Source organism: Marmota flaviventris, chromosome X, assembly GCF_047511675.1.
Source record: "Marmota flaviventris isolate mMarFla1 chromosome X, mMarFla1.hap1, whole genome shotgun sequence".
NCBI lineage: Eukaryota > Metazoa > Chordata > Mammalia > Rodentia > Sciuridae > Marmota > Marmota flaviventris.
Window position 1 is genome coordinate 118,156,706 of NC_092518.1, and position 22,471 is coordinate 118,179,176.

Here is a 22,471-nt window from a genome sequence, read left to right on the forward strand (position 1 = left end):
ACTAATTACTACATTTAGAAAGTTACCACTCTGGAGGGAATTGATATTTGATATTGTTGTCCTGTGTGTTCTAAGTTACCATCATAACAGTAGGAAAATAAACCCTGTCCTGGCTGGGTTACAAAGGGATTAACTCACTTCTTCAAGTTGTTACTGAAGTTCCAGCCCTTAAACAACAGAAGTCAAAGTGTTCCTTATTTTATTTACTTTTTCCCAAGTGAAAGTCTTATAACTAATCTTGGCTGAAATTTTTCTTTAGTTTATGGCTTTCCAAATTATTTTCTTTGTAAAGAATGAAGGATGAACCATGTCAGTTACTTAAAGCTACTAAAAATACCCTATACAAATATGCACAGTAGTATGCTTTTGATTTTAGATCAAAGCAAAGACCCAAGATTATGTGGAGCTTGCTTATTATACATTTGTTCCCAACTACTTGTGCCTTTGCAAAGAATTCCATATTAGCTATATACAAGAGGATTAAATGTCTTGACTCTAAGTAAAGCTAAAATACACATATTACTATTTTTCTAAATTCTATATCCTTGAAAGTTTGGGCTAACATGTAAGAGAGAAAATCTCTACCACAGAGATTGTCAATCTTTTCACAATGATCTGCCTCTGGATTTTGTGGTGTATAATAAACGTGTGTGTACTTATTATAGAAATTGTGTGAGTCATGAAAATTTAAGTCCAACTGAAAACCAAGAAGATACTACCTACATATGTACACAGCCTGATTTATATATGTATTTATATTTTTTTCTTCTACAAATATTTTGCTACCTTTTATTTCATACAATATTTGGAGACATCATTCAATTCTGTTCCTAAAACAATTCTATACTACTATGTATAATTATAACACTCCATTTTTTTACAACAACTCTCTTGAAGACAAAATGATAGGAAGTGAAGGAGAGAACTAATATTTACTCAGAACTGCTATAGTTTGAACATCCATCTCAAATTTATACATTTAACAGCTAACTTGTTGAGAGGTAGGACTTCTAGAAATTATTAGGTATTGTGGATTAATATCATGGGAATCATACTGTTAAAAAAGAGAGCTCTTTCCAGCTCCCTTGCTTTGTCTCACCATGTGATACCCCCCAATCATGTTATGATCTAAGAAGGTACTCTCAAGATGTCATGAATATGCTCTTGGGCTTCCCAGTCTCTAAAATGTGAGCTAAACAAACATCTATTCTTTATTGAAAAAGAATAGTTCTATGGGGAAAGCAGGACAGATGTTGATATCCTGTTTTCATAGATGAGAAAAGTAAATTAATTTTGCTAGTAAGCAACTCACTAATCAAGAGACTACATGTGGGGTATTTGATTCCAAGTCTAGAACTCTTTCCTTGAGTTATAACACAATAAAGTCAACAAAATTTCACTGTTATTTTCATTAAATGAAAGCTTAAAATTAACTTTTAAATGGTTATCTCAATTTAAATTCTACAAAGTAAATTTTAATTGATTTTGAACTCCCTAAAAGTGTTTGAAAATTAGATATCCTATTTCACAACTCCTGAATTAATCTCTTCTTTGAACATTTCTTGGGCCAGTATATGATAATTTAAATAGGCTTTAGCATTTATTTGTGATATTAAATGAGACAGTTTAAAGATAATTAAAAGTAACTAGGTTTGCCTTTCTTACATACTCCTGGTTTACCATGCAGAAGTGCCAGAACACCATAACTGTGGATCCCCATTTTGACATCTAATAAGATTAGTTGTTATCCATACTTTTAAAATGGTTGAGCTGGGCACGGTTGTATACATTTTTAATCCCAGTGATTTAGGACGCTGAGGTAGGATGACCAAAGTTTGAGGCTAGTCTCCGCAGCTTAGCTCCCAAGACCCTGTTCAAAATGAAAAGGACTGGGGATATAGCTCAGTGGTAGAGCTCCCTTGGGTTCAATCCCCTGTGTACACACACACACACATAAACACACATATATACACACACATATAAATACTATAATATAGTATATGATATGATACTAATGTAATACTATATAATAGTATGATACTAATATACATATTAGTATCATATATATAATAGTGTGGTGATACTAATATAATACTATATTATATATAAATAAAAAATAGTTTGCACATTTAAGCTTATTTATAAACATCAACTCTTTTCCAGAGTTAATATTTTAAAATATTCATTGTGTGAGTGAAATGAGGGTATCAGTGATCTCTCTTTTTCTTTGCTTTTTTTTTGTAGAAATACAGAGGTACATTACACGTTAGTAAATCAGTGACAATTAGCCACAGACTAGGTCACTTGGCTTCAGTTAATTATGTGACCTTTAAAAATCCAAGTGCTTATTTCAGAAAAGAAATACTTTTGAAATTATAGACATCAAGGTATTACTCTGCTTTGAAAGTGGGAACAATTATAGGGTGGATTGAAAAAACTGACACAGATACACTTGGAAAATCCCTGAAAGACTTATATAACAAATGAGGATATTGTTTTGTTTTCCCAGCATGCAGTTTTAAGGTCAGACCTGTGACTCAGAACTGTGCACTTCCCTGGTGGTATGCATCAGTAACATGTTGCCAGTCTTATCCTCCAAAAGGGCTTGTGCCCAGCTCAAATTACTCCATTATAATCCCCAGCTGAAAAGCCACCCTTCGTTTTTTTTAAAATAGATAAAGAAGACAACATGAATATTTGAAAGTCAAGTAATGTGTGTACTTTATATAGTTATTTAGCCTAAGATTTGAGGAATACTAAGATTTGACTGTCCTTAATTTTGAGAAGTAGATCCTCTGTTGCCACTAATCCACCATGATGTGGTGTAGCATGAGCACATGTTGTGTACATTGTCAGCAGAAGCATTTTACTAAGTTTGTTGTTTTTAAATTCACTGGCAAGGCATTGTGGTTGGGTGCAAAGAGCATTAGACTTGGAATCAAAAGCCACTTCCTCTCTGGGTGGATATGCTAAAGATAATTGTAGCCTAGTTGGCATGGGATTTCTAGATGGCATCTTCAATTTGTGAACAAAAATAATCTGTCATTTCAGTACGCTTTGGTGGTTGTTCTTCCTGATCTGCTTGAGATCTTTTCATTCTTTTTTCTTTTTGTTTTTACACAGTGCCTTCATTTTATTTATTTATTTTTATGTGGTGCTGAGGATCGAAATCAGTGCCTCACATGTACTGTGCAAGCACTCTGCCATTGACTTATACCCCAAGCTCATCCTTTTCCTTTTTTGTTCTCCCTTTCTTTGTAAACCAAAATTCCCATTCCTTTAGCATAGCTGATGCCTCTTGAGTGTTAGAGAAGGGCAATCTGGTTAAACTCACTCATTATGTAGTATTTTTAGTTGGTACATTCCATCCTTTCTAGATATACATATATTCTTTGTGTATGTGTGTGTGTGGTGCTGGGGACTGAACCCAGGGCCTTATGTATGCTAGCAAGCGCTCTACCAACTGAGCTATATTCTCAACCAAGATATACATATATTCTTTACAGTACTGTTTGTCACAACAAAAGACGAGAAACAATTTAAATGTCAACAAGGAACCACATAAGTTAACTGTGGTATATATACACAGTTGAATTAGGATATACGTGTTAAAAAATGGAATCTCTTTTTTGTTCTGGCATACAAAGTTCTCTAAATATAAATAAATACAAATAGCAGTAGAATAAATAGCAAAAGCAAGGCACAGAAGAAGACATATAACTACCTAATTGTTATATACTTGTATCTTTGGAAGCACAAGAAGACCATGGTATCATTGGTTATGAATGTAGAGGGGAAGTAGATGCCTGGTGATAGGCAGGAGGAGGAAGACTTTTCCCTATGTACTTTTTTTGTACCTTTAAAATAGATGTTTCAAAGTAAGATAAATTTACACAAAAAAGAAAATGTTCATAGTAGCATTATTTATAAGGGCTAAGATGTAGAAACAACCCATATATTTGTCAACTTCTAAATGGATAAACAATATATGATGTATCTATATAATGGAATACTTTTTTATGGACACAATATCTTTGGTTTATTTATTTATTTATTTTCATGTGGTGCTGAGGATCGAACCTAGTGCTTTATATGTGCTAGGCAAGCGCTCTACCACCAAGCTACAATGCCAGCCCCTATATAAGGGAATATTATCTATATAATGGAATATTTTTCAGCCATGAAAGGGAATGAAATATTGGTACATGTGGCAACATGTACCAATTGAAAATATTACACTAAGTGAAAGAAGTCAAACACAAAAGACCATATGTTGTTATGATTCTGTTTATATGAAATGTCTAGAATAGGCCAATCTGTAGAGATAGAAAGTAGATTAGTGGTTGCCAGGGGATGGGCTATGGGTGAAGAGGAGAATGAGGAGTAGCTGCTAAGATAATCAGGATTTCTTTTGGGTTGATGAAAATGTTCTGAATAGTGGTGATGACTGTACAACTTTGAGTATACTAAAAACCATAGTACATTTTTAAAGGGTGAATTTTATGGTATATAAATAAGATGTTTAGAAATAAAAAGCTACTTGGTAAAGTGAGAAAATGAAAGCTTTAACAGTCAGTGTGAACATATAAGATAATGAACAACATCAGGCTTGGTGGCACACATCTGTAATCCTAGTGACTTGGGAGGTTGAGTCAGGAGGATGGCAAGCTCAAAACCAGCCTCAGCAACTTAGTGAGACCCTCAGCAACCTAGCAAGACCTTGTCTCAAAATAAACAAAAAGAGCTAGAGATAGGATGTTTCAGATCCATATTCTTGGCATACATTCATAATTAACTCATGATGCAAAATTAATCTGCATTCTGGTGGGAGCTGCCTAATGGATATAAATAGTTTCTTTGCATTGTTGATCTTTATGGACCAACTTTAGCTCCAAGATGTGAAGCACATATAGTCTTTTTATTAAATAGCATTCATAAGAGCAAACCCTTCTTTGTTATGTTGGAAAGCCTATTAACTCCAGCCAGGAAAGTTCTAATCCTCTCTTGTGCTACCTGGACCCTTTCTTGGTAGGAAGGCTCTTATGTACCCGCAAACTGGGCAGGTGACCTAGATTATTGGGCCTTTTCCTTGAGGAGCAAAAGAGCTTTGTTCTTCCCACGACCCCATTCTGTGTCCATAAACCCTTCTCTGCCCATGTTGCTTATACATCTTTCTGTGCTAGGCCAGAGGCCAATACCTCTAAGTCCCTAGGACTTTGAGGTTTGCTCTCTGCTATAGTTATTCCCATGGTCTTTACAGCCGGGCTCTTGGCCAACATCTTGAGCTCTTATCTCTTTTTAACATATCTCCTGTGAAATGGTAAACTTGAAGATAAATTGTACTTGCAGGAATCTGCTGCTTGGAACAGCTATATTTTTAGAGTGCAGTTGAATAAATAATAATATATAGTGCTTGCTGTGTGCCAATCCTTGCAGTGACCCTATTACATAGCCTCTATTATCCCCATTTTACTGATGAGCAAATGGAGTAACAGAGAAGTTAGTTTGTGTATGTCATACAACCAGGAAGTGGACACTGTAGTACACTGTATTCTATTGAAACTCATATTAATCTTGAAAATTCCTTATTATTTATCTTAGAACTAACAATGCTAGTTGTTCAACCAATCTTATATATAATTTAACTTTGAATTTCTTTCACAGAAGCTTTCAAAATAGTTCTGATCCAGCCTGCATCCATTTATCTGAATAGAATAATCACTATCACTCTTTGTTTCATTTTCTGTACTTTACATAATCTGGTCTTATTTATACTAAGTACATATGTCACATGTTCTGTTTATCACATTGCTTGAAAATGAACAAGAAGGGCTGAGATTGAGGTCAGTGTGATGCAATAAGCGTGTATCCTTTGGTGGTTTCTGCCACTCTGGGTCTACCTGCAGACCCTCTTTTTATTCTGGTGCTGGCAATTGAAACCAGAATTTTACCTGTGCTAGGCATGTGCTCTACCACTGTGTTACACCCCAGCCCCAAGATCCTCCTTTTTTGTGAAGCCAATTTGCTGGCTTTATATCCTCTCATTGCCACCTAATATAGTAAACATATTGCTTGACTTTGAGATCCTTGAGTTCACACACTCTTGTTCTTTAAATGTTAGCTGTTTTGGATAGACTCTTTGCTTCTTTGTTCATCCTAGACCTATATCAGCAACTGTTTCCAAATTATCTCAGCAGTGTATGGTCTCTTTGACTAGACTCTTGGTGTAGCACAAGAGAATCTATGCTGTTTCACTCGTAAGTCATATAACTGTCCTTTAGTCTTGGAGTCTGAGATCCATATTACAGACTAGATGTTGTAATTACCAAAGTCAAGGGATCATGAACCTCACTTATCATAAACCATATTCCTAGGCTTTGCATTGTCATGAGTAAAGGACCCCTTGGTGGAAGTAGCTTGACAGGGAGCAAGAAACAGTACCTTTTGAGGGTACAGACACTCAGGTTCCAGACTTGGAGCTGCAGCTAACTCAGGGAAGTAAGTCATCTCCCCATCTTGGAGCTGCAGTTTTCCCATCTGCAAAATGAGAGAGTTGAACTAGATGGTATTGAAGATGATTTCTAGCTCTGTCATTATGCAATCTTTACAGAAGTGGAAACATCCATAGACCTGGTCCACTTCATTTCTAGGTCCTCCTAGAATCTCCACATTTGGAGGGACCTACTTACACTCTGTTTTGACCATGCACAGACTGACCAAGGGCATACAAGCTATGCTTTAGGGAATAATGTCTTGGCAGACCACACATGCAGATCACTCTGCTACTGCCACATAGTTTTTACAAAATAGTGCCTGTCTTGGCACAGTAGAAGAGTTCTTTCCATAGAAAGTTATTCTTGTGAGCTCTTTTAACATAGATCATTGTGGGCTACCACCTTCCTGAGTCCACCTCTAACTACTCTTGGGTGGAGTGTAGATTGAGGCATTGCTGAGACACTTACCAGGGCCCTTAAGAAAACTTGCATATGGAGGCCAAGCAGACTTTCACCTTCTGTACTATAGTCATTCCTCCAGAAATCTAGATTGCTTTTAAGATGCTCTAGTGTCTTAACAAAATATGACTTCCTGAGTGACATCCAGATCACTGCTTGGTCTCTTTCCTTCTACTATATTCACAGTCCCACTTCGGGTACGTTAAGTTCAGATGTTCTACTGAGCAAATCCCATACAACTACTTATGTGTTTCTTCAACCTTGACCTTGAATTCTAGGACTATCCTGTTTGGCGTTTGAAAAGAACAGTGCATAGCACAGTAATATAGTCAACATAGTCCTTTGGTAAGTGAAGACAGATTATATGTTTCTAGTCTTAATATTTCACACTAAGAAGAAGGGTTCATGAAGTATTAGGGTTTCTTTCGAATCCCAAGCAGTCAGTTGTTAGTTATCAGCATTAAGAGGACAGGTATGGATGGTAGCTTATTTGACTTGCTCTTCTTTCCTGTTATGGATATTAATCATCTGGGTAAATTATAGAAGAGGGCCATGGAATGTTTAGCCCTCAAGCATCCATCAGAGGCTTGAAATGTCCATAACAGGTGGGCTTGGTGAATGCCAGGACTTAGTATGATTGAAAGGGTGTTTTGAGTCATGGCACATGGCAACATGGAAATAAAACAGATATATCACAAGTGGGTGGTAGAAATAGACTGGAAGAGAATTTTAACACCTAAAATATGACAGAGATTTATCCCTACCAGCTTCTAAGTTTCATGAAACGTCCATTTCCCCTTGATGTGAGATTTTATGTGTGTATTATATATTTCCTTCTAAAATTATTTCTGGTTTCTAGTTATTTTCTCGTTTCTCTTTATTTCTCTTTTAAGTGCCACCTTTGTTTTTTATATCTGAACTCATCATAGTGGCTTGCTCTGAAAATCATTTGTGCAGTGGTGTCCTGATAATGATTTCTGATTAGAGGGCCATGAAAATATCTGTAGAATATTTTCTACATCTTGATGAGGGTCTAAAGGTAACATGGGAAGGGGCAGACTTTGGGAACAGGAGACATTTTAAACTGTTACTAATCATGGAATGACATTTTCAAAAATCAAATGACAGAAGCCATGGCATATATTTCAATTCTTAATCCCTCAGTGAATATTATTTGGAAACCTTCTGAGCCTTGGTCAATTGTAGAATGAACAGGTCGTCAGTGGGGATAATTAGCATTTTAAAGGTGCCCTGCTGTTTACAGGGTCTTTTATTTCATGTATCTTATCTCATTTGTAACAGATCTTCCCCTGTTCATAGCCACCTTTGCTTTTGCTCTGAGATTAAGAGGCCCTTTGGGAGAGGCAAAATTATGGACTTTAATTTGCATCTTGCATGAAGAAAATCACCCCTTATGTAGTTTTGGGAGCGCTCCTTCATTTTGCTCTTTCATAGTTATGCTGGGAATGGTGACATTTAAGCAGTGACTTTGCAAAATTGGACTTGTGAATAGGAAAAAGTACTCTCCCCACCTTAAAGATTGACAGGAACCTGAGATGGCTGAAGCTGTACTTGACTTTTTCTGGCAAGAGTACATAGGACAAGAAATAACTCTGGAGAGTTCAACATTGAATCACATCATATCATAGTACATGACTAGATGCTTTAATCTTGCAGTTGGAGTCACTCAGGAGAAATTGTTGGCAGAGGAACTATTAGCCTGACAAAATTATATTGAGAAAAAGACTTGTAGCATATTAATTTATTAGTAGTAGACAAGAGGAGAAGAATAATGTAAAAAATATTGAGATGAAACCACTGATAAATCCACAAAGAATCCATTCCTTGTTATTCAGCCTGTTGCTTCTGGCCATGACTAATGACCAGTAATTGTCTGAATAAGTTTTCAACCATTTGAAAAAGTCTTTAATAAAAGGAAAATAAAGGAGAAGTGTGACCACAAGTCACACTGTGAAGGAGAAATTCCTGAGGTGTGCATGAGCCAAGTGGGTCACTGAATATGCAGCATTTGACTCTATGGTTGCACCACTTTGAACTTTGAAGTGTGATCCTCCCAGTGGTGCTTCTGAGGTAGAGGGTAGGATCCAATTGCAGTGTGGGAATCCCCACAAACTAGTCTTACTTTCTCTCTGCTTAACAACTGAATCTCATTAAAGGGGTTCACTATTGACATCGTAAAAGAACCTCATCATGGAGTCCAGAGTGCCACTCTGTCCCACACTGGCTCTGCCTCTCACATCCCCTATGATTCTCCTGCTTGCCAGAATCTCAATCTCCCAAGAGCTCGTTGGCTCCATCCCCTCCTTTGTGTCTACTCAGTCTTTTCAGTCCTGTCTCACAGTGTCCCTTCCATCTAGTCTTTCTTTTCCAGGCCCACAGCCAGTGTCGTTCATGCAGCCCTTCCTTAATAAGTGTAATGCTCTTGTAGGCCCTTTCCCTGCCTCCAGACTCTTCCTGTGAGATCCACCCTTCTTTTAGCTGCTTGCATCACTCAGATCTCACCCTTTCCATATACCACTTACAAAAAGCCCTCTGCTATGGCTTTCCCACCTCTCTCTCTATGGGTCCTACTACTTATCATCATGCCCTGTCACCTCCCCACTTGCAGGCTACATCCTGCTTCTTGATAAGCTCTGTGTTCTTCTCACACAATTGACCTCACCATACTTTTATCTTGGAATGGCCCCTCCCCATTATGTGCATGCTACAGTCTTAGCCATTCTTCAGGGACCATTCCAGTGCCATGATACCTATTCACCAAGTCTTTCTCATTTGAAAGAGATCATACCCAAAGTTGGTATGATCTTTCCTCGTGATAAATCTCGATAATATGTTATGTCTCCCCTGTAATACTCACCAAGCTCTGCCTTGAATGGAAGTCATTTGTATATTTATTTTAGCACCATTGAAAGTAAGGGATATGTAAAATGTCTTACATTACATAGTAGGACATCTGCTCAGTGTTTATCATATACAATAAATGAACGGATGGCACAGTGTCACATACAGGTGGACCCCAAGATAGGGCAAAATGCATCCATGGGTAGTTGAAATATGAAGATATGTAGATAAACTCTGATATGAATGATTCTTAGGATCACATACAAGACCAAGTTGGGGGCCGGGGGGTTGATGCCTAGCACCCCCTAAAAAAAGTCATCCTAATTTTGCTAGCCCAGGAGAGACTTGAAGACCTGAAATGTGGCCTTCAGACACTAACAAGATTGGTTCACTAGTGCAGGCAGCTACAGCAGCACTATACTAAGGCACTTGAAAGCAGCACAGTGATTATCAAGGATATTATTAAACATCATGCTGTTAATGTGTAATAAGATCAGCTCAGACACCAGTAAAGCCAGTTGACTATTCAGGTATCTGCTAAATAACCATCAAGGTTTCTGAACCACAGGACAAAGCTACCAACTATTCTTACTGAGAAATTGATTTTTACATTACAAATGGCCTTTTTCTTTTTGGTTTTGTGAAAGGTCTAGTTTTGTGACCTGAGGACAGCAGGAGTAGGGAGTAATGTCCAAGCAGGCACGGGTCATGCTTCATAAAGTTTTTAGGAAGGCAGAGTTATCTGGTTGATGTGAACTTCAGATGGAATAAATGTAGTTAGTTGTAGGATGGCACTCCCAGCTCAGTGGCTTGTCATATTTGAGTAGTTAGTGTTCAGAAAGTGGTGTTTTGTCTTTGTATTTTCTTATGTCTCAGGCAGAATAGATTCATATTTATCTGTGATTGCTTTTCAAAATGATTTGACCCCTAAAGGACTACTGTACTCACTATGACAATCTACCTCCTGATGAATAGCTTGAAACTAAAATTGACTTCCTAAAAGAAAGCATTTGTGGCACACTAAGCTTATTATTCACACCACTATAAGAGAAGCACTTAAAAATACACTTACTCAACCTAAAAAAAAAATATGCCTCCCTCATGAAAATCTAAAATTTTGATTATGTAAATGTTAATCATATAATAAAATAAGAGCATTTCCCCTCAGCGAAAAGTGTAAGTTTATTTTGTGGGCATGGTGTTGTTGCAACTGGCCAATCCATCTGCCATAATTTAATCAGCCTGGATGAGTGAAAGGCTAGAAAAATGTGAAGGGGAGAGCATAGTGCCACTTCCTATCTTTTCTCAGGTCTATTTTTTTACCCTAACATGCAATGTATTTGCCTGAAACTGCAGGTGTTTATTGTTATGCCATTTTCCAGCTAACTAGGAGTTAATGGCAATTTCAGCTATCTCCTAGAATAACTTTTCCTGGATTGCTTGAAGAGCATGAGAATTGGGAAACTCATTAATTCATTTATCTGTGAAGCACTTACCTATTATGTGCTGTAGGAATGTGGAGACAAGACAAAGCACTATGTGAGCCCTCAGCTTGGTAGGGGAGCTTTTTGAATAGGGCCAAAAGCAGTGACATATGGACTATTAGATAAGACACTGGATATAAAGGTACTCATCCCAGGGCTGGTCCCAGAGTCAAAACTCATCTTGTTATCCTTGAAGTTTAGTAGCCAAAGCCACTTTAAGGATTCTTGGTAGCACTTATGTTTTTGGAGGGTTACTTGACACTTGTTGGCTTCTTTTGTTTGATTTTTCCAACAAATGGTTTTTGAAAGCCTCCTGGGAGCTGCACTATGTTGTAGGTATTGGGGCCACAGCAGTGAACACCACCACCAAGTCTCTGCTCTCTTGGTGCAGAGGGGCGAATCAGACAAGTGAGAGAGATGAGTGTGATGCCTGCTGTGTTAGAAGGGGAAGAAGGAGTTGCGGAAAATTATTGTGTGGACAAGAACTTGCAGAAGAAAGGGAAGGAGTATGTTGGCAGGGAGCGAAGTTGCAATTTGAACCTTAAGGGTGGTCACAGGAGACTCTGTTGACAGTGGCTTGGGGCAAAGACTTGTAGTGGTTAGAGGAGCAACCAGGAGATGTTCTGTACCAAGAAGGTGCAAGGAATAGTGAGAAGGCCAGTGAAGAGTGTACCGGTGCCAGGGGTCTGGGGATGAGGGCAGAGGAGTGGCTGGTAGGGGGTCCTGGAGGGACTTGGAGGCTTTTGCTAAAATTCCTGTCTGATTGGCCAGTCTCTAGCCAGTTGATGGTCTGTGGAGTCATTATAACATGTAAGGTTTCATGTCTTTATTTTCATTCATGCTTTTACATTTATAGTCCAGTGACAATAAAAAGCGAGAGATTTGAGTAGGTGGGACAGTCTTCTTTGTGTGTGTAGCAGGGATATGCATGTGCATCCCCATTCTGTCTTTTTCTATCTCATGTTGGGGAGATAGGGTGGCTAGAATTGTTCTCTTCGGCTATCTGCTGATCTCTGGTACATACCAAGGAGGACATAGAGTTAATAAGCATTTATAATACCCTTAATCTCTATAGTCGTAGCGTCTAATCCTCTTTAATTACACTGGTAACAAAAGTCTATCACTTAGTTACTTTTATCATTAACAGCACAAAAATGCATTATTTATAGGGCCAAATGCAAGCTCTTGAGGCATATAAAGTAGATTAATAAGGTTGGCTCAGCGTTAAGCTATGTCAGAGCTGAGTCCAAATTTTATTCCGGTACGGGGATGACTTTCTATGTGGCCTCTCTGGCTCTGAAGCTAATTTGGATGCTGAGTCGCCCCACAGGTATTTATATGTAGCGTTTGGTATTTTTACTGGGTCCTATTCTTCTCCCTTGGATCACCTAAAATGGTTAAGAATTTTCTAGTGGGATTAAGGTTGTGATCTCTGAGGAGGGGTGGGACATCTGCTCTTGGTTATTTTTGTGAGCCGCTTCCCCTTAAATGTATGTTCGCAAATGAGCCACAGTCCTATCAGCTGGGATTGAGGGAAGACTGATCTAGGTGCTGCTGCTGAACTTGGTCTTTAAGCCATGGCTTCTCATAGACACTCAGGTAAAAACCTCATGTTCTTTCTTTTCTCTTGAGCACAATTTTGTTAGGGCAATGAACTCATTATTTGCCTAAAAGATAACTTTCAATTAAATGATTTTAGTCTTATTGAAATAGTACACAAATCATAGTTTTTATCTGTTTTGTGCTTGCCCTCTCATACTGTTTCAAAGACAAAAGATTATTACTCAAATAGAATTAGCCATTTGAGTGATGTTTAAAAATATAAGTGATGATATTTTACATTTTTCAGGATGTCTTATGAAACTATAAGAGATTATGAGAAAAGAGGGGAGACTGGTTATTTAGTATTTGGTTATTTATAATATATAACTCTTCATCTTGACTGTGTTTGAAATATAACTTAAAGTGTTGGAAAAAGATAAAATGAACATGGAGAAGAAGGAGGGATATTTGTTTTTATTTTTTATTTTTTTTTATTGGTTGTTCAAGGAGGGATATTTGTAACTACAAAAGTCAATAGTGACTTACCACATCTTCCCTTTTTCAGAACAAGATTTAAAAAAAATTAAATATTTTTTTTTAGTTGTAGATGGACACAATACGTTTATTTTATTTATTTTGTTTATGTGGTGCTGAGGTGCCTCACATGTGCTAGGTGAGTGCTGTACCACTGAGCCACAGCCCCAGCCCTGAATAATATTTTTAATGTTCCTAAAGAAATAACTACAGATTCTTCTGATATGACAAATAGGTCATTAGTTTTTCTTTTTGGAAAAAAGGTTGAAGTTTTGGGTCCCTTAGTCTATGATGACCACACAACTCATCCTCTTGTTTTGTAATCTGCCATTATGAAAGCCCTTTGCCACAAACAAGAAACCCATGGAATAGGGGCTAAAGGACAGAAGCCCAGTTTTGTGAAGTTAGCCTGCTCCCTGTGTCTCTCCCCCAAGGCCAGGAATGTGGCAGTTGTTCATGTTGCCCTCTGCCCTGGAGCTGGTGAAGTAAGACAGTTGGGAAGAAAACAAGCACTTTGTCCTGTCTCCCAGCTTTCAGGTTAAGGGCCAAAGTAATTATTGTGGTAATGTTTGGGGAAAATTATTTTTGAAAACTTGTAAATGTCTGTCAATATTTCAACAATGGTAATCCTTTTGGTTTTTAAAGCATATATGCTGCAATGGAATTCATTACTTTAATTAATAGAGACAGTGTTCAGAAGGTGTTTGGTATTTCCCCCCAATCCCTAGAAACTGTTTTAAAAACATGGTACTGCATGCCCAAGAATGTGGTTATTGACCAACATTTGCATTCTCTGGGTGTAGACAAATTGGGCATCTGTCCCTGTTGTTATGATGGACCTTGAATGCACATTAACTGCAGAGTGACTTTCCATTTTATTTACTAATTAAGTGACAGTAGGAAAATAAGTTTAAAAGGTGAAATATTTATGGCATGCCCAATCTTGGGTTTTAAATTACACCAAATCATGTTATTTTTGGTTATCTGAATCTGGGGTCTGTCCTTCTAAAAATCTTTTAGAAGATTTTTAAAATCAATAAATAGCATTTTATATTTCATTAGGTTCATTGTTCCATGAATGCAGAGAATAACTAGGTCCATGAAAGGAAGATAAGTTCTCACAGAAGGAAAATTAGTGTTACACTGAAATGTGCTTCAGATGGACAAAAATAGAGGTTCAGATCATTGGATCAGAATTTATTGTGAGCAAATCCACACACTAAGAGAACATTTCAGGGACCCTGAACACTGCAAAATAACATAGATTGATTTTTTTTACCCTTTGGCATTTGAAATCAAGGCCAGAATGGGGTCTAGAAAGGGAAATAAGATCATTGGCCATATTATATAGCCATTAGGTCCCTTTACCAGTCACTGACCAGTGGGCTGCACATACCCACTAGTCCTTTCTCAGAGAAGGGCTGGAAAATGAGAGAGTGGGGTGAGAGGGGAGCAATCAAACTGGATTGTCCTCTTAAAATCAATGAAAAATGGTAGTCAAAATATTTGGTTGAGGGTGAACTGAACGTTTTGTACTTTTAATGACCACCAAATGACTGTCTACAACTGGGTAAACTAAAAACACATGTTCTATTGCTGCCAGGTTGTGATCGCTTTTTTCTTATATGAAAGATGGGATATGCTGCAAGTAGTATGTACAACATTAAGATAAACCTCATATATTGACAAAATGGTACTAGGGTAGAATCTGGCCTGTTGCAAGCCCAGTGGCACATAACTTTTAATTTAATGATCTATATTCAACCCTCCTGACACCAGATACAATCTAAAATGGTGTTCTCTAGGTATCGGTGACCCAAAGGGGATTTTTTTTTTGTAAATGCAGCATACTAATAATATAGAATCACCCTGTACATGTTGTTTTTAAGGGAAAAATACTTTCTGATTTTTCTGTGAGAGTCTATGAAAGATCACTTTTCAGCCATGACTCACGAGCTCCAGCTCCTTGTAGCTATTTGGGTATTTATTCCCAAATGTTTGATGACACTTCCAGGTGCATTAGCAAGTCTGTGACAACAAGTGTCCTATTCATCAGCTGAGGCTCCTTCCATTTGTCAAATGTTCTCTGGAAGCCAACATTTATTTATACATGGAGTCACTGTTGTGCTGGTATGTTGGACTTAGCCATCAACAGACCAGAAATAACCTGATTTTTTTTCCATTTGGGTTGTTGTTTATTGTTGATACTGTACATTATAGCACTCAGGGAAAGGAATGGTTAGAAAAACACTACCTAGTCATAATACTCACTTTTTCCTTCAATAGTCTTATTTTGAGCCACTTGCGCAAGAAGAAAAAAAATGTTAGTAAGAAACACCTGGGAAAATACATATAAAAGACAGACTGGAGCTTTTCTAATGAGAGGTTTATAGTAAAAAAAAAACCCAAATTTGCAATATTATATTACTCATATACATACATGATTAAATTGAAATCTTAAACTTTATTGCAATATTAAGGTTTGTGTAGACACCTTTTAGCATGTTGGATGTAGATAACAAATTTTTTCTCTTCAGGAAAAAATTTTAAAGTGAAGAATGATGTGTCTTTTGAAAGAAGAAGGATAAAAAGAAAGCCTGCCATTTTTGGAATTGGTATCTAAAATTTGATCACCTAGCCACATTTCTAACTGCCTTCTAAAAAGTTAAAAGGCTTCACATTTCACGTATGTAGAAATTGCTAAGGGGATAAAAATTATTCCCTAGAGAATAGTAACTAAGAATTTGTCAATTGAATAAGAATAAATAGAGCCCTGAAGAAAAGCTGAAATGTAATCATAGTATTTCTTTCTTCTCTGAGCATGTCTAATAAAGGCTAAGAGGGGGGGAGTGCAGACTTTTCTCTATGAAGCTAAAGCTGAACTGTGTCCCAGACACTGATGGTGCCCACCACTTGGGATATCTGTCCTTTAGGAACTTTTCTGTCAGCATTGTCATTTATCAGCTGGGTTCTTAGAGTTGTGGACCCCTTTGAAGATAATTCCTAGCAAAACATTTTGATCTTGTACACTTTATCCCCTCCTTTATGGAAAGTTTTAGTGTGGTAGCTATCCTGCCAGTAGGAATAGCTATTACTTCAGATTCACCCTAAACTCGTTGTGTGAGGGTTTGAAATAATTTCATACCAAATGATCAAAAAGAAATACATGAGGTAAGCTAATTCATGTTTCCCAAAGTTCTACTTAAGATTTCTTTTAAAAACAAAAAGTACTAAAGTTCATGAATTTGACATAGACATTGGTAACATACTTTAGGTATTTCTAGGCTACTTACTTATTAGGCAATAAAGCCAACATTCCTAGAAGTGCCTGTTTTATCTTGATTAATAAATGTTTCCACACACATAAAAATGACTTAAGACAACTGTCAAAATGAATTCTAAATTATGCCCTTGGAAATCTTTATGTCTATCTGGATACAGAGTTTGGTGGGAATATCAAGTGAGCCTGGATTTCTTATTTTTTCCCATTGGTGCATTATAACTATACATAATATTAAGATTCATTATGCCATATGACCCTAAATTTCTCACACTTGGAGAACAGCCAGGATTCAAAATGCCAACAAATGAGGCTCCTCTTATCTTTAACTTGAGATTGACTCGTTTATTGTTACTTTTGATTGGTTTAAGACCCTGTTATATAGGAATAATACTGTGCTTCCTTGACTGATGTTTTCAACACACTTTTGTACTTCCTTGTTCATTGGTGAGCCATGGATTATTTCATCATTGGGGTGCCTAGAAACTGAGTGAGTTGTGTTCTAAAACTATGAAAGTAAGCACTGAAGACCTTGGCACTGGGAATAATACAGAAAGCATTTGCTTTTAAAGTGAGAAAGGCTTGGCAGTTATATCTTTGGTGTTGTGACTCCTATTGCAGTTTTCCTTCTCTTGAAAACTTCTAGATAACTCTAAATGAAATTCTTTGTTTTTTAGCATTTATTTTTCTTTTTTAAAAAGATTTTTTTTTCTTTTTTATACCTTTATTTTATTCATTTATTTTTATGTGGTGCTGAGGATCAAACCCAGGGTCTTGCATGTACAAGGCGAGCACTCAACCGCTGAGCCACAACCCCAGCACCTAGCATTTCTTTTTCTATTGTATGATGCTGATACTTATATACCATAAAGCTAGGATTCTGAAATTACCAAAAGGTAGGACTCCCCTTAAGTGGGGTTGTGCATGGTACCTTAATGTAGAAATGTTTGGAATCCAATTTCTGTTTTGATAGACATTAAAAGAGTCTAAAATGAGCAGGTTCAAAGTTGTATTCTTAATAGAGGCGTCAGTAAGGGAGCAAGAGGGACTTTCAGATATAGTCCAAGAAGATAGTCTCTGAAAGGCGAGCCCAGTCATGCTTCCTAGCCGTGTAGGAAGCCATTGCTGGCTAATCTTACAAAATCTGTTTTTCTGCCAAATGGCACCTAGGAGCCACTGATAATTTAATTTCCTGGCATTTACTCATACTGGAGATTTATTTGGTCTCACTAGTCAGCTTCTTAACAAGAAAGCAAATCTTTGTTGAGAGCACAGTTTCAATGTGGCAAAGAGAAGACAAGAATCTCATGACATGGGAAAGACCAATGAGAGTGGATGAGGGAGAGTGATTTTTCCACATGCTGTCACAGTGACAGGTACTTTTGTCTCTAGGCATGGAGCCACAGACAGTTGAACAGCTGTCTTACATAAACAATGCATAGTTCAAGGAGATTGGCCCTGGGTTCACTTTGTGTGTACATTTTGTTTCTAATCCAGTCACACAAGGGAATGTCTCCATATTCCTTTTAGGGAAATATGTAAGTAAGAACCATTCTCTTGTCTTTTCACTGTGACACACCTGTCCAAGCAACTGTCCTTACACAAGAATGTCACTCATTTACTTCGCATGCCAGCTCTCTGGAGATGAGGGGGCCTGGATGTATGTCCCTATGAGGCAGAAGGTGTTGTGTGTGTTCAGTGACCCAGTTTCCCTTGTTTGGAGGTTGGCTGCAGAGACTTACTGGGGTCTGAGTGAGAGTTCAACAGCCTGGACCCAGGCTGGTTCCCAGACACAGGGTGTGGTTTCCTTAGCTCACTCTCTGCTGTTTGGTTGCCACTGGCAACATGATCCAAACAACTTGGACATGTGGTTGTATAAAAAAAAAACCTGGGAATGGAACCCAAAGTGGGAGTCTGGGGCCATTCAGTTGATGGGAGAGCTGCGGTGAGTAGCAGGCAACTGCTCATTTATTTTCCTTCCTTTCTCTTTAAATTATACTTGGGATGCTTGATAACCATGTATGTGGATAGTTTGAAATAAAATACTCTGAGTTCTACTGTTCCTTGCATAGATTAGATAATTGCTCTTGATTTACTTGTACAGATTTCTTTTTTCAGAAGGAGAGGAAAAATTAGCATATGTGTAAAGAAATTGAGAGCTAATAGAAACTTATAATTTGGTACTTTCCCGGGCACAAAATTCCTTAGAAAATGATTTGGCAAAGGGGCCACAAAAGGCCTTGGAAGTGCTCAGGATTGTTCTGGCCTGTTGTCTAGGGCTACGGGCTGGCCATGGCAGGGCTGGGGGAATAAGTGGAGGCTGTTCATGAGAAGGGACTTCTGAGATTCTTGGAATAATCAGCTAAAACCTTTGTAAAAAGTCATTTTTTCCACATTGTATTTTAAACTTGCAGTGTTTTAAACAGCAGTTGTCCCAATTGGTGAATATACTTTAGTGAATATACTGATTCTCACTTGCTTGACCATAGGGGATTTGATTTTGGTATGTCACAAAACCACATATCACTATGACAAAATTATTCAGTTGCGAAACATGCTGGTGCCTGTCAAGAATGCCATTTTGATAAATACTTTGTGGCCCTATTGCTCAGGCCTCAAAAGTCAGTAAGCTGTCAGGGGTAAAAGTTTTAGGGATCTATTCAGGGACTACAAACATTTCTGCCAGATTTCAAGTAAATTAAAATGAATTCTTGAGGAACTTCTGTACCTAGTATGGTACAGAGTTAGCAGTTAAGTATTGTTCACGACAAATAGAATTGGACAGATAGGAAGATAGTAAGGCCTGCAGAGAATACTTTTTTCTACCTAGAAAGTGATGGGGAAAGGGGCAACAGCTGGCAGGGAGGCTTCTGTCTTGTAATATGGTAACCAGGGCAGTCCTTGGAGCATAGGGCCTGGCCCCTGTCTCCTCCTGTGGACCGGGCTGCCAGTGTAGGCATCTCCCCCAAGAAGCTGCTGTGTGCACATAGTATGCCTGCTTCTCTTTTTTGTGTGAAACTATTTCTTCCTCCTCTCTGCTCCATCACACTCCTCAATCTCTCAGATTCACTGCTCACTATGATCTCATCTTCCAAAATCCCTGTGTGGTAATCCCAGCCAGCAGAAGCTCTGATCCCCTTATCCTCCTCAGTTTCCTATGAGAGTCAGCATAGTGGTATGTCCCAGCAGGGATTTCTGCCATCTCCCCAGGGAGTTGCTGGCCCTTGGCCTCTGGCACTCAGGGGAGTTCCACTCAGAGCACTTTCTTCTTGGGAATCATAGTGAAGTATCTGCTGCCTTGGCACCAGATGGCCAGTCAGTCTCCAGTGGAAGCTGGGCTCCGGTTCCCAGAGGAAGCTGGGCCTTGGTCCCCAGATCCCACGGACTCAGAGGGTTTTATTGGTCACACAGTAGTGCACAGATGTTTCTAGGACCCTCTTCTGTAGAGTGCCCTAGCTCTTCCATTGGTCATTTGTTCTGCTGGCTTGCCTCCACAGGTCCCTCCAGCTATAGGGTGGGCACTATGGCTGAGAAGTTCGACTGCCACTACTGCAGGGACCCCTTGCAGGGGAAGAAGTACGTGGAGAAGGATGGCCACAACTGCTGCCTAAAGTGTTTTGACAAGTTCTGCGCCAACACCTGTGTGGAATGCCGCAAGCCCATTGGTGCTGACTCCAAGGTAATGATCATCCCCATGTGTGAGCAGGACAGATTGGGCTTTGGAGTGTACTTTTCCTGCAGCTGTGACAATAGCTTTCTTTGTGAGTTCTCATCAAGGGTAGCCATCTTGAGACCTTGAGATGGCCTCTCCAGTCCCTGAGACTGTTCCTGGTGTCCTGAGATGTTTAAAATGTGCCTTGGACTAGAGGGATGCCAAGGCCCTTGCTAGCTCTTTTGGTTGTACAGGTTGAGTCTCCCTTATCTGAAATGCTTGGGAGCAGAAGTGTTTCAGAGTTTAGATATTTTTTGGATTTTAGAATATTTACATACCCATGTTTATATACCCATGATGAGTATCTTGGGGATGGGACCCAAGTCTAGATACAAAATTTCATATACATCCTGCACACATAACCTGAAGGTAATTTTATACAAATTTTTAAAAAATTGTGTACATGCAGCTTACTGTGTGCATTGCAGAGGAAGGGGCTCTGAAGATCTTTCTTCCCCTTGGGGTCACTGAATAAACTGTGCCGTGTGCCTGGGTTTTGACGCCCCCCGGCAAATGAAGTCAGGCGTGGAATTTTCCACTTGAGGCATCGTGTTATCTCTCAAAAAGTTTCAGATTTTGGAGCATTTTGAATTTCAGATTCTGTGATTAGGACTGCTCAACCTGCATCCTCTGTATTTCAGGAAATGTGAGGTTTTCATCCTCACCTCAGTGTTTCTCTTGCTACTGAAACGAATACTTACCCCAGGGCATCCCCAAGGCATAGGGGACTGCAGCATCTCAGTAGTCAGTCAGTCCTGGGGAAAGTGGCCTTGATAGGAGGCTGCTTCCATTGCCCCTGACACCCCTCACAGTGGCCTGCCCCACTCTGCTTTGTTTCTAGGAGGTGCACTACAAGAACCGCTACTGGCACGACACCTGCTTCCGGTGTGCCAAGTGCCTTCACCCCTTGGCCAATGAGACCTTCGTGTCCAAGGAGAGCAAGATCTTTTGCAACAAGTGTGTCACTCGGGAGGACTCCCCCAAGTGCAAAGGGTGCTTCAAGGCCATTGTGGCAGGTACTATCTCTCTCCCACCCTGGGCTGCCAGGGAGGAGGCCCTGAGGGCAGGCGTGATTCGGGCTTGCTTGTCACGGTGGGGCTAACGTTGCTGTGAGCTGCTTTGAGATTTTAGCATATATATGTACACATATACATACACGTATATATGCGTACACATATATGCTCGCACACACGCACACACTCGGAGACTAAAGAACACTGGCAAGAACAGCTTGTGGCAAGAGAATGAAGTGAAAAGTATGTAGCGCTTTCTCATTTGGGTGTAGTAAGTGATCAAAGCATGTTTCTTTCTGGGGTGTAATTCTGGATGTGGCAGCCCCCTGTTGAACCTCTAAGTCCATGTAGGGGGTAGAGGCGGGGGACTGGGCATTCAGGCATCTCATCCTAAATTAATACTGCTGGGGTCCCTACTCATGACAAAATCCTGGGTTGGCACAACTGCAAGTAGCACACCAGTAGGCTAGTTGGAGGCGTGAGGCCAGTGACTGCAGGGCCTGCATCCCCTCACCTCTGTAGGGCCCAGAGGAGGGGAGATGAGTGGATGCAGCCCCCTGCAGTGCCTGTCAGTGGGGCTATCCGGTTGCTTCTCCCTGCAGGAGACCAGAATGTGGAGTACAAGGGAACCGTCTGGCACAAGGACTGCTTCACTTGCGGCAGCTGCAAGCAAGTCATCGGGACTGGAAGCTTCTTCCCTAAAGGGGAAGACTTCTACTGCGTGACTTGCCATGAGACCAAGTTTGCCAAGCACTGCGTCAAGTGCAAGAAGGTATGTCGTCAAGGGAATTCTGCACTGACCTTTGTTTCTAGAAGTGTTTCACAGTTTGCGAGCACTTGCACACACACTATCCCATTCCATCCTCACGACAGCCCTGTGACGTAGGAATTATTATGCCCATTTTGCAGATGAGGAGACTGTGGGATGAGAAAATAGTGCCATGACCAAGTCAGGCTCCCCGTGTGTGCACTCACTGTGGTGGTGTGGCACGGCGGCTGGCACTGTGCTCTGAGCCAGGGAAGCCCTGGCTCCAGAGGCCTGCTTTTGCTGCTTAATTGTTGTGGAATCTCACAGAGGGGCTTGCCTTCTC

The 22,471-nt window shown here is 39.4% G+C and overlaps 1 protein-coding gene across 5 annotated transcripts in view; it reads left to right on the forward strand.

Moving 5' to 3' along the window:
• Positions 1–22,471, forward strand: part of Fhl1 (four and a half LIM domains 1) — a 58,286-nt gene that overhangs the window by 32,665 nt on the left and 3,150 nt on the right. For 2 of the 5 annotated variants that reach the window (XM_071606191.1, XM_071606194.1), the window contains exons 1-4: positions 12,862–12,898; positions 20,153–20,334; positions 21,209–21,383; positions 21,983–22,152. In XM_071606191.1, the coding sequence (XP_071462292.1) occupies positions 12,877–12,898; positions 20,153–20,334; positions 21,209–21,383; positions 21,983–22,152 (549 nt within the window). In that variant the 5' untranslated portion in view covers positions 12,862–12,876. Of the gene's footprint in view, positions 1–12,861; positions 12,899–18,533; positions 18,601–20,152; positions 20,335–21,208; positions 21,384–21,982; positions 22,153–22,471 lie in introns of those variants that run through there. The other 3 variants (XM_071606192.1, XM_071606193.1, XM_027940211.2) reach the window with 2 other exon arrangements.